This window comes from Salvelinus namaycush, chromosome 35 (assembly GCF_016432855.1).
Source record: "Salvelinus namaycush isolate Seneca chromosome 35, SaNama_1.0, whole genome shotgun sequence".
In the NCBI taxonomy this organism is placed as follows: domain Eukaryota; kingdom Metazoa; phylum Chordata; class Actinopteri; order Salmoniformes; family Salmonidae; genus Salvelinus; species Salvelinus namaycush.
In genome coordinates this window covers 20,770,242-20,783,810 of record NC_052341.1, presented here as the reverse complement: position 1 = coordinate 20,783,810, position 13,569 = coordinate 20,770,242, and the positions used below count along the sequence as shown (strand labels likewise).

Sequence of the window (13,569 nt, the reverse complement as noted above, 5' to 3'; positions counted from 1 at the left end):
TGTATGGTTTATGAATGTCCTAATGTGCCTTTCACCGAAAGTGTTACACATTCACTTAATATTCTCCTGGCATTTCAAATAGTGTTCCTCTGCTTTTTTCACTCATACTGTTTCAGCTGTTGTATCATTCAGTTAATCGAGTTTCAACTCTGTCTTCGTTTAGTTTTTCTGTGTGTTCCATCCTCCACGTGTGCGGTTATAACAGAGGCAGTTCTGACTTTAGTTCATTTCCTGTTTATCACAGCAAATTACACAGAGTATAAGACCAGCTGGCCCCCTGAGCCCATTGGACACAACAAGATGTGGAAGACCAATCGCAACCAACAGTCCCAGCAGCTGCCACGCCCACCCCCGGGACTCACCAATCAGAAGCAGGCCTCGCCGTCCCGTGGCCCATGGCAGGCCCGTGGCTGGGGCAGCTCGAGTGGGATCCAGGAAACCAGATATGGCCCTGGTAATGTCATAACACAATGTTGTAGAGAATGGAGGGGCCTGTATTTGAGTCTTTCCACCCTGTACTGTTCTGTGCTGCCCTGCTGCCTGGGAAAGCATTCAGCAGACTAAATGTACCCAGGATGTCCCTTGCCTTGATCTGAATTGCCGTCCCAAATTGCACCCTATTCCCTATGGGCACTGGTCAATACTAGTGCACTATAAAGGGAATGTGGTGCCATTTGGGACGCGGTCCCAGATAAATTACATATTTTATTCTGGGTGCTGCAAGCTTAAAGTACAGTAGGGCTTATTTATCATTCATTGCTCCAGAGCTGCCTGCCGCAAGTACAGAGGTAGTGGTTTTCTAATATCTGGAACTGATTCCTATGTGCTTTGGTTCTAGCAGGCTCTGCTTGGAGTGATGGGGGGACCTCCAGAGGAAGCTGCTGGCTGGTGCTCTGCAACCTCACTCCACAGGTACACACACATCATCCCTCATCAAGACTACCTACACACACACACACACACACACACACATCCCTCATCAAGACTACCTACACACACCCCCACACACACACACACACACACATCATCCCTCATCAAGACTACCTACACACACACACATCATCCCTCATCAAGACTACCTACACACACACACACACACACACATCATCCCTTATCAAGACTACCTACACACACACACACACACACACACACACACACACACACACACACACACACACACATCATCCCTCATCAAGACTACCTACACACACACACACACACACATCATCCCTCATCAAGACTACCTACACACACACACACACACACATCATCCCTCATCAAGACTACCTACACACACACACACACACACATCATCCCTCATCAAGACTACCTACACACACACACACACACACATCATCCCTCATCAAGACTACCTACACACACACACACACACACACATCATCCCTCATCAAGACTACCTACACACACACACACACACACATCATCCCTCATCAAGACTACCTACACACACACACACACACATCATCCCTCATCAAGACTACCTACACACACACACACACATCATCCCTCATCAAGACTACCTACACACACACACACACATCATCCCTCATCAAGACTACCTACACACACACACACACCCACCTCATCCCTCGTCAAGACTACCTACACACACACACACACCCACCTCATCCCTCGTCAAGACTACCTACACACACACACATCATCCCTTATCAAGACTACCTACACACACACACACACACACATCATCCCTCATCAAGACTACCTACACACACACACACATCATCCCTCATCAAGACTACCTACACACACACACACACACATCATCCCTCATCAAGACTACCTACACACACACACATCATCCCTCATCAAGACTACCTACACACACACACATCATCCCTCATCAAGACTACCTACACACACACACATCATCCCTCATCAAGACTACCTACACACACACACATCATCCCTCATCAAGACTACCTACACACACACACACATCATCCCTCATCAAGACTACCTACACACACACACACATCATCCCTCATCAAGACTACCTACACACACACACACATCATCCCTCATCAAGACTACCTACACACACACACACATCATCCCTCATCAAGACTACCTACACACACACACACACACACACACATCATCCCTCATCAAGACTACCTACACACACACACACACACACACATCATCCCTCATCAAGACTACCTACACACACACACACACACACACACATCATCCCTCATCAAGACTACCTACACACACACACACACACACATCATCCCTCATCAAGACTACCTACACACACACACACGCCCACATCATCACTCGTCAAGACTACCTACACACACACACACACCTCATCCCTCATCAAGACTACACACACACACACACACATCATCACTCATCAAGACTACCTACACACACACACACACACCTCATCCCTCGTCAAGACTACCTACACACACACACACACATCATCAAGATTACCTACACACACACACACACACACACACACACACACACACACACACACATCATCACTCATCAAGACTACCTACACACACACACACACACACATCATCACTCATCAAGACTACCTACACACACACACACACACACACACACACATCATCACTCATCAAGACTACCTACAGACACACATCATCCCTCATCCAGACTACCTACACACACACATCAAATCAAGTTTTATTTGTCACGTGCGCCGAATACAACAGGTGTAGGTAGACCTTACAGTGAAATGCTTACTTACAGGCTCTAACCAATGGTGCGGGAAAAAAAGGTGTGTGTGTGTGTGTGTGTGTGTGTGTGTGTGTGTGTAGTAAAGTAAAGAAATAAAACAACAGTAAAAAGACATTTGAAAAAATAGTAGCAAGGCTATATACAGACACCTGTTAGTCAGGCTTATTGAGGTAGTATGTACATGTAGGTATCGTTAAAGTGACGATGCATATATGATGAACAGAGAGTAGCAGTAGCGTAAAAAGAAGGGTTGGCGGGTGGTGGGACACAATGCAGATAGCCCGGTTAGCCAATGTGCGGGAGCACTGGTTGGTCGGGCCAATTTTAGGTAGTATGTACATGAATGTATAGTTAAAGTGACTATGCATATAAGATAAACGGAGAGTAGCAGCAGTGTAAAAGAGGGGTTGGGGGGGCACACAATGCAAATAGTCCGGGTAACCATTTGGTTACCTGTTCAGGAGTCTTATGGCTTGGGGGTAAAAACTGTTGAGAAGACTTTTTGTCCTAGACTTGGCACTCCGGTACCGCTTGCCATGCGGTAGTAGAGAGAACAGTCTGTGGCTGGGGTCTTTGACAATTTTTAGGGCCTTCCTCTGACACCGCCGGTTGTAGAGGTCCTGGATGGCAGGCAGCTTTGCCCCAGTGACTGTACTGGGCCGTACACACTACCCTCTGAAGTGCCTTGCGGTCGGAGGCCGAGCAATTGCTGTACCAGGCAGTGATGCAACCGGTCAGGATGCTCTCGATGTTGCAGCTGTAGAACCTTTTGAGGACCTCAGGACCCATGCCAAATCTTTTTCGTTTCCTAAGGGGGAATAGGCTTTGTCGTGCCCTCTTCACGACTGTCTTGGTGTGTTTGGACCAATCTAGTTTGTTGTTGATATGGACACCAAGGAATTTGAAGCTCTCAACCTGCTCCACTACTGCCCCGTCGATGAGAATGGGGACGTGCTCGGTGCTCCTTTTCCTGTAGTCCACAATCATCTCCTTAGTCTTGGTTACTTTGAGGGATAGGTTGTTATTCTGGCACCACCCGGCCAGGTCTCTGACCTCCTCCCTATAGGCTGTCTCGTCGTTGTCGGTGATCAGGCCTACCACTTATGTCGTCTGCAAACTTAATGGTGTTGGAGTCGTGCCTGGCCATGCAGTCGTGGGTGAACAGGGAGTACAGGAGGGGATTGAGCACGCACCCCTGGGGAGCTCCAGTGTTGAGGATCAGCGTGGCAGATGTGTTGCTACCTACCCTCACCACCTGGGGGCGGCCTGTCAGGAAGTCCAGGATCCAGCTGCAGAGGGAGGTGTTTAGTCCCAGGTTCCTTAATTTGGTGATGAGCTTTGAGGGGTACTATGGTGTTGAACGCTGAGCTGTAGTCAATGAACAGCATTCTCACATAGGTGTTCCTTTTGTCCAGGTGGGAAAGGGCAGTGTGGAGTGCAATAGAGATTGCATCATCTGTGGATCTGTTTGGGCGGTATGCAAATTGGAGTGGGTCTAGGGTTTCTGGGATAATGGTGTTGATGTGAGCCATTACCAGCCTTTCAAAGCACCTCATGGCTACGGACGTGAGTGCTACGGGTCTGTAGTCATTTAGGCAGGTTGCCTTTGTGTTCTTGGGCACAGGGACTATGGTGGTCTGCTTGAAGCATGTTGGTATTATAGACTCAATCAGGGACATGTTGAAAATGTCAGTGAAGACACCTGCCAGTTGGTCAGCACATGCCCGGAGCACACGTCCTGGTAATCCGTCTGGTCCCGCAGCCTTGTGTATGTTGACCTGTTTAAAGGTCTTACTCATGTCGGCTACAGAGGGCGTGATCACACAGTCGTCCAGAACAGCTGATGCTCTCATGCATGCCTCAGTGTTGCTTGCCTCGAAGCAAGTATAGAAGCTATTTAGCTCATCTGGTAGGCTCGTGTCACTGGGCAGCTCGCGGCTGTGCTTCCGTTTGTGGTCTGTAATAGTTTGCAAGCCCTGCCACATCCGACGAGCGTCGGAGCCGGTGTAGTATGATTCAATCTTAGCCCTGTATTGACTCTTTGCCTGTTTGATGGTTCATCTCAGGGCATAGCGGGATTTCTTGTAAGCTTCCGGGTTAGAGTCCCGCACCTTGAAAGCGGCAGCTCTACCCTTTAGCTCAGTGCGAATTTTTCCTGTAATCCATGGCTTCTGGTTGGGATATGTACGTACGGTCACTGTGGGGACGACATCCTCAATGCACTTATTGATAAAGCCAGTGACTGATGTGGTTTATTCCTCAATGTCATCTGAAGAATCCCGGAACATGTTCCAGTCTGTGATAGCAAAGCAGTCCTGTAGTTTAGCATCTGCTTCATCTGACCTTTTTTTATAGACCGAGTCACTGGTGCTTCCTGCTTTAATTTTTGATTGTAAGCAGGAATCAGGAGGATAGAGTTGTGGTCGGATTTACCAAATGGAGGGCGAGGGAGAGCTTTGTACGCGTCTCTGTGTGTGGAGTACAGGTGATCTAGAATTGTTTTCCCGCTGGTTGCACATTTAACATGATTATAGAGATTTGGTAGAACTGATTTAAGTTTCCCTGCATTAAAGTCTCCGGCCACTAGGAGCGCCGCCTCTGGGTGAGTGGTTTCCTGTTTGCTTATTTCCTTATACAGCTGACTGAGTGCGGTCTTAGTGCCAGCATCTGTCTGTGGTGGTAAATAAACAGCCACGAAAAGTATAGCTGAGAACTCTCTAGGCAAGTAGTGTGGCCTGCAATTTATCACAATATACTGTACTTCAGGTGAGCAAAATCTAGAGACTTCCTTAGATTTCGTGCACCAGCTGTTGTTAACAAATATGCACAGACCGCCCCCCCCCCCCCCCCCCCCCCCGTATGTGCTGTTCTATCCTGCCGGTGCAGCGTGTATCCCGCTAGCTGAATATCTATGTCGTCATTCAGCCACGATTCCGTGAAGCATAGGATATTACAGTTTTTGATGTCCCGTTGGTAGGATATTCGTGGCCGTACCTCGTCTAGTTTATTGTCCAATGATTGCACGTTGGCGAGTAATATTGACGGTAACGGCAGCTTTCCTAGTTGCCTTCTACGGGTCAGGACGAGGCAACCGGCTCTTCGTCCTCTGCGTCGCTTCCTTTTGTGAATAATTGGGATGTCTGCCCTGTGGGGTGTTTGGAGAATAATTGGGATGTCTGCCCTGTGGGGTGTTTGGAGAATAATTGGGATGTCTGCCCTGTGGGGTGTTTGGAGAATAATTGGGATGTCTGCCCTGTGGGGTGTTAGGAGAATAATTGGGATGTCTGCCCTGTGGGGTGTTTGGAGAATAATTGGGATGTCTGCCCTGAGGGGTGTTTGGAGAATAATTGGGATGTCTGCCCTGTGGGGTGTTTGGAGAATAATTGGGATGTCTGCCCTGAGGGGTGTTTGGAGAATAACTGGGATGTCTGCCCTGTGGGGTGTTTGGAGAATAATTGGGATGTCTGCCCTGTGGGGTGTTTGGAGAATAACTGGGATGTCTGCCCTGTGGGGTGTTTGGAGAATAACTGGGATGTCTGCCCTGTGGGGTGTTTGGAGAATAACTGGGATGTCTGCCCTGTGGGGTGTTTGGAGAATAACTGGGATGTCTGCCCTGTGGGGTGTTTGGAGAATAACTGGGATGTCTGCCCTGTGGGGTGTTTGGAGAATAACTGGGATGTCTGCCCTGTGGGGTGTTTGGAGAATAACTGGGATGTCTGCCCTGTGGGGTGTTTGGAGAATAACTGGGATGTCTGCCCTGTGGGGTGTTTGGAGAATAACTGGGATGTCTGCCCTGTGGGGTGTTTGGAGAATAACTGGGATGTCTGCCCTGTGGGGTGTTTGGAGAATAACTGGGATGTCTGCCCTGTGGGGTGTTTGGAGAATAATTGGGATGTCTGCCCTGTGGGGTGTTTGGAGAATAATTGGGATGTCTGCCCTGTGGGGTGTTTGGAGAATAACTGGGATGTCTGCCCTGTGGGGTGTTTGGAGAATAACTGGGATGTCTGCCCTGTGGGGTGTTTGGAGAATAACTGGGATGTCTGCCCTGTGGGGTGTTTGGAGAATAACTGGGATGTCTGCCCTGTGGGGTGTTTGGAGAATAACTGGGATGTCTGCCCTGTGGGGTGTTTGGAGAATAACTGGGATGTCTGCCCTGTGGGGTGTTTGGAGAATAACTGGGATGTCTGCCCTGTGGGGTGTTTGGAGAATAACTGGGATGTCTGCCCTGTGGGGTGTTTGGAGAATAACTGGGATGTCTGCCCTGTGGGGTGTTTGGAGAATAACTGGGATGTCTGCCCTGTGGGGTGTTTGGAGAATAACTGGGATGTCTGCCCTGTGGGGTGTTTGGAGAATAACTGGGATGTCTGCCCTGTGGGGTGTTTGGAGAATAACTGGGATGTCTGCCCTGTGGGGTGTTTGGAGAATAACTGGGATGTCTGCCCTGTGGGGTGTTTGGAGAATAACTGGGATGTCTGCCCTGTGGGGTGTTTGGAGAATAACTGGGATGTCTGCCCTGTGGGGTGTTTGGAGAATAACTGGGATGTCTGCCCTGTGGGGTGTTAGGAGAATAACTGGGATGTCTGCCCTGTGGGGTGTTTGGAGAATAATTGGGATGTCTGCCCTGTGGGGTGTTTGGAGAATAATTGGGATGTCTGCCCTGTGGGGTGTTTGGAGAATAATTGGGATGTCTGCCCTGAGGGGTGTTTGGAGAATAACTGGGATGTCTGCCCTGTGGGGTGTTTGGAGAATAATTGGGATGTCTGCCCTGTGGGGTGTTTGGAGAATAACTGGGATGTCTGCCCTGTGGGGTGTTTGGAGAATAACTGGGATGTCTGCCCTGTGGGGTGTTTGGAGAATAACTGGGATGTCTGCCCTGTGGGGTGTTTGGAGAATAACTGGGATGTCTGCCCTGTGGGGTGTTTGGAGAATATCGTGTGAGTCCTGCTTGTTGTTGTTAAATCTTTGTCTAATCCGAGGTGAGCGATCGCTGTCCTGATATCCAGAAGCTCTTTTCTTCCGTGAGATACGGTTGCAGAAACATGTACAAAATAATTTACAAATATCGCACAAAAAACATAATAGCACAATTGGTTAGGAGACCGTGAAACGGCGGCCATCTCCTCCGGCGCCATTTCTTCCCATTTTTTTCACATCATCCCTCATCAAGACTACCTACACACACACACACACACACACACACACACACACACACACACACACACACACACACACACACACACACACACACACACACACATCATCCCTCAGGACAACAGAGACAACCACATGCATGTGCACACAAACCATCACTTTTCCTTCACATATCCCCCTCTACCACACAAGTCATCCCTAACCCATGTCCCTCTGTTGTTCCCTACTGCAGATTGACGGCTCCACCCTCCGTACCATCTGTATGCAGCATGGCCCCCTGCTGACCTTTCACCTCGGCCTGACCCAGGGCAGCGCTCTGATTCGCTACAGCACCCCACAGGAAGCAGCAAAGGCCCAGAGCGCACTACACATGTAAGCCCCTCTCAGCTTGTCAATCAGCCTCAGTGGTGTAGTTTTGTAGATCAGGGGTTCTCAAACTTTATCACTCGGGGGTGCCGAGTGAAAAAGTTTCAGCATTGGGGGAAACATCCCCCCACCCCTCCACACCACATCTATTGCTATGGGCACAAGCACTGTTCATGACAAGCTTTTCACACCCCTGTTTTGGTGGAGGGAATGTTGCCTATTTAAAGCTTATTTCCTGCAGCTGTATACATTTTGCCAAGTCTAATATGTATTCATTTGATATTTGAGTGAAAAAAAATTACAACAATCTATGGCCTAAAAAATCGAACGTTCGCTGACATGGGCTAGTTGATCTAGACATGTAAGGTATGCAATGACTAATGCACGCCCCACAGTTTGGAGTCACTGCTGTAGATGAACAAGCTCCAGCTCCATAGATGGACATACCATAGACTGAAAATCAAGGACATTCCATGCAGGCTGTCTGGTGGGCTTGGAACACACTCATTTTGTAGGAATGGGCTGGGGAAAACCTGCTTAGACTTAATGGCGATTACTATAATAAAATGTGAACACTAATAGATAATAGCCGGTGAACACAAAACTAACATTCAATCACTCCTTACTCTCTCCTCTCTCTCTCCAGGTGTGTCCTGGGCAATACTACCATTTTGGCCAAGTTTGTGAGCGAAGAGGAGGTCGCTCGCTATTTTGCACATTCCCAGGCGGGAGGAGCAGGGTCCAGCGGAGCAGCCGGGGCCCCAGCGTCCAGCGGAGGCCAGGGGGGCCCCACAGGGACAGGCGCCATGGGGGCCAACAGCAGCGGGGAGAGGGAACGAGACAGAACCAGAGAAGGAGAGGGATCTGCCCCTGGAGGAGGAGGTAACGGAGGGGGAGGAGGCAGCTCGGGGCCTGTCAGCTCTGGCTGGCAGAGTTTAGACGGTACAGGAGGCTCACTGGATCCTACCCCCACCCAGGGTCCCGGCCTGAGTATGTTTGCCCAGTGGAGCAGCAACGGTTCTGGGGGAGGAGGGGTGGCTGGGGGTGTAGAGCCCGGCAGACAGGGTTTGTGGGGAGGAATGGGGGGTGGAGGGTACCCCAGCAGTAGTATGTGGGGGTCCCCTGCCATGGAGGATCGACACCAGATGGGGAGTCCTGCTGCTCTGCTGCCTGGAGACCTGCTAGGAGGGGCTGATTCTATCTGAATGACCACACCTAATACATGAACGCATACATTACGAAAAAACATGCACTTACACAACTTCTCCCACACACACTCAGTGGCCAGTATATTAGGTACACCCATCTAGTACCGGGTCAAACCCCCCTTTGCCTCCAGAATTCTTCGGGGCATGGAAACGTTGCTCAATTGGTTTCTAGGGACCTAACGTGTGCCAGGAAAACATTCCCCCACCATTACACCACCAGCCTGTACTGTTGACACCAGGCAGGAGCGGGCCATGGACTCATGCTGCTTACGCCAGATCCTGACTCTGCCGTCAGCATGACTCAACAGGAACCAGGATTCGTTGGACCAGGCAATGTTTTTCCACTCCTCAATTGTCCAGTGTTGGTGATCGTGTGCCCACTGGAGCCGCTTCTTCTTGTTTTTACCTTATAGGAGTGGAAACCCAGTGCGGTCATCTGCTGCAATAGCCCATCCATGACAAGGACCGACGAGTTGTGTTTTCCGAGATGCTGTTCTGCACACCACTGTTGTACTGCGCCATTATTTTCCTGTTTGTGGCCCGCCTGTTAGCTTGCACTTTTCTTGCCGTTCTCCTTCGACCTCTCATCAATGAGCTGTTTTCACCCACAGGACTGCTGCTGACTGGATGCTTTTAGTTTGTCGCTCCATTCTCAGTAAACCCAAGATAGTGTTGTGCGTGAAAAGCACAGGAGGCTTCTGAGAGACTGGAACCGGTACGCCTAGCACCGACAATCATACCACGCTCAGTCGCTAAAGTCACTTGTTTTGCCCATTCTAGTGTTCAATCGAACAGTAACTGGAATGCCTTGATGCCCGTCTGCCTGCTATATATAGCCAGCCACGGCCACGTGACTCACTGTCTGTAGGAGCGGGCCCTTTTCGGGAACGAGCTGGTGTAACTTATAAACTGGCCACTGTGTGCATATACGTTAACACACCGATGAAATGAGTTCATACTACACTGGTCACAAACATGCAGGTCCACTGACATTAACTGTCACACATTATGTCACGAATAGACGGTGACATGCCAACACTACCCGCACACAAAATCTCACACACACACATAACCACACACACACGCATACATTCGCACACCTTTTACCTTTAAATGAAGACTTCAACAGCAAGACTTGAACAGAGAGGTGGAATCTGTTGAACTGACAGATTCACCTGGATGACTCCTCTTTCTACACCCATGTAATACAAAAACAGAACTCACACTGAGCATACTGAGCCCCTATCACTCAGGCATGCCCTGTAGAGGAACTAACAACGTGACATCACATGGAGGTCTTCCTATGTGATGTGTAACAACTTATTACAACTACTCTCTACTACACAAACCTACAGGACGTTACAGCGCCGGGCCAGTTGGGCTTACAGTACCTACCTGACCCAACCCGTTCTGACATTCGGAATCACCTTCTCTCTATTTCTCACCAGTTACACACTGCTCTGATGTTTAACAAGCAAAAATGTATCTTGTATGTCATTTTTTTTCCTGTTTGTAAAAAAAATTGTGGAACAGTGGAAAAATCCAAGATGTCTTTTCTTTTTGTTTTTCCTTCAAAATGCTGACCTCGTTATGTATTTTTTCTTAATCAAGTTGGTTATTATGTCATGATGATGACTGATCACTTATTACTAGCCTGTGTGAATGTGCTAGGCGTGACGGTATGTTGATGATGATATTGTGAGGCTGTGGGCGCGGTCCACAGCTAAGGAGAAGCGATGCAACAACCAACGGTTGCGTGCCACGTCATCGACTGACAAATTGCTATAACCTATGATGTGGTTAGCTGATACAACGCCTGAATAGGTATTTTAAGTAAGGTCTGTCTTCAGCAACATCTAAGCATAGGAACGCGCCCTGTGTTTGTCGTTGCCGTGGTGAATGTGTTTTTGTCAAAGAGATTCATGATTAACAAGTGGATTCATGATTAACAAGCGAGTGATTGTGAGAGATAGTGTGTGTGTCTGCAAACACTTGGTAGGCGGACATTTTTTACATCAGGTGTTCCGTGTGTATGTACTTGATGCAGGTGTGTGCGTGTGTGGAAAGTTCAAGAACATAGGCACTAATCCATATTTCTCTTAAGTTGTGGTTTTAGCAGAAATATAATTTTTTTTGTCTGAATTGCAGTAATATTTTTTTTAAAGAAGCAAACAACTGAAGGCAATTATATTAAGATGCCAAAACCTACCATACCAAGCTGAGCTGGAGCGGTGTTTTGCTAACACGTTAAAGTTACCAATTGTTTTATTTTTTTGTTGTGTATCAATTTAAATTAAGGCGGGCTTTATCACTCCTGTTCAGGTTCTTTTTGTTTGTTTTCAGATTTTACAAAGGAGATAATTAATTTAAGCAAACACAATAAAGGTTGAATTCAACTCTTCGAGTGTCATTGTGTTACATTTTAAAACCACACCACTATCTCAGTGAGTCTGACACATACCCCTCCCCATCCTCACAACAACTTTGTCAATATGACTTGCCCATGATAATTGACCATCCATTGTTATACCTAGGAGTTCAGCTTCCTCAACTTGCTCAATGTTCACACCTTTTATACACAACTCCAGTTGAGGTTTAGGTCTTTAGAGAATGTTTTGAACCAAATACAATGCTTTTAGTTGTAGATGTGTTTAAGACCAGTTTATTAATCACCCATTCTGATGACTGTAACTCCTTATTTAGAATTGAAGGGATCTCACTGGCTTTGGGTGCTGACATGGAGAGTGTGGAATCATCTGCATACATTGTCATTTTAGCTTTGTAAGACCAGTGGCAAATCATTTGTAAAAATATAGAGTAGTAGGTCCTGTACACGCACTGTACATATCTGATGTTAGAGAAGATTCCAGTGGAGAACACTCTGGGTTCTGTTGGATAAATAACTCTCCAACCGGTTCTCAGAGTTAATTGGCATGCATAATTTTACAAATCATTCCAGTGCTGCATTTGGATTCACTTCCTCATACACATCAGACCAACATGTTCAATAAAAGAGTCCTGGGGAAACATTTTGTGTGATCTCTTATAAATTACTTTAGGCCCAACCTTTGGCACTTTTTGGCTTTCCTTGTTATTGACACAATAATATGGTCACTACAGCCAATGGAAACTGATATTGCTTTGGCGCAAAGCTCTGCAGCATTAGTGAAGATATGATCAATACAAGCGGATGTCACAGATCCAACACAAGTTTGTTGAGTGATATCCTGGGTCGTATTACAGGCATTAGTCACAGTTAGAAGCTACCTCTTGAGGACAGCTAGTTGCTAACCAGTCAATGTTCAGGTCACCCAGAAAATAGACCTCTGTTAACATTACACACACTATCAAGCATTGCACACATATTATCCAAATACAAATTATCCAACCTCAGGAGGCTAAAGAAATTTGGTTTAACACCTAAAACCCTCTCAGACTTTAACAGATGCACAATTGAGAGCATCCTGTCGGGCTGTATCATCGCCTGGTACGGCAACTGCTCCGCTCACAACCGCAAAGCTCTCCAGAGGGTGGTGCAATCTGCCCTCCTGAACACCTACAGCACACGATGCCATAGGAAGGCCAAAAAGATCATCAAGGACATCAACCACCCGAGCCACTGCCTGTTCACCCCGCTATCATCCAGAAGGCGAGGTCAGTACAGGTGCATCAAAGCTGGGACCGAGAGCCTGAAAAACAGCTTCTATCTCAAGGCCATCAGACTGCCAAACAGCCATCACTAGCACATCAGAGGCGGCTGCCTATAGACATAGATTAAAACTTTTAGAAATGGATCACTAGCCACTTTAATAATGTTTCCGTATCTAGCATTACTCATCTCATATGTATAAACTGCACTCTACACTATTCTATGGTATCTTAGTCACTTTAATTGTGTGTAAATATTGCGTCCAATGACGCTCTGACATATATGTATATATATTCTTAATCCATTTCTTACTTAGATTTACGTGTATTTTGGGTATATGTTGTGAAACTGTTAAATATCACTTGTTAGATATTACTGCACTGTCGGAGCTAGAAGCACAAGCATTTCGCTACACCCACAAACACGTGTATGTGACCA

The 13,569-nt window shown here is 47.5% G+C and overlaps 1 protein-coding gene across 1 annotated transcript in view; it reads left to right on the top strand.

The window, feature by feature from the left end:
• Positions 1–9,634, top strand: part of tnrc6b (trinucleotide repeat containing adaptor 6B) — a 39,644-nt gene extending 30,010 nt beyond the window's left edge. Inside the window, exons 19-22 of the mRNA XM_038974649.1 lie at positions 245–454; positions 839–912; positions 8,141–8,280; positions 8,921–9,634. Coding sequence (XP_038830577.1) covers positions 245–454; positions 839–912; positions 8,141–8,280; positions 8,921–9,479 — 983 coding nt within the window. The 3' untranslated portion in view covers positions 9,480–9,634. The remainder of the gene's footprint in view (positions 1–244; positions 455–838; positions 913–8,140; positions 8,281–8,920) is intronic.
• The last annotated feature ends 3,935 nt before the right edge of the window (positions 9,635–13,569 follow it).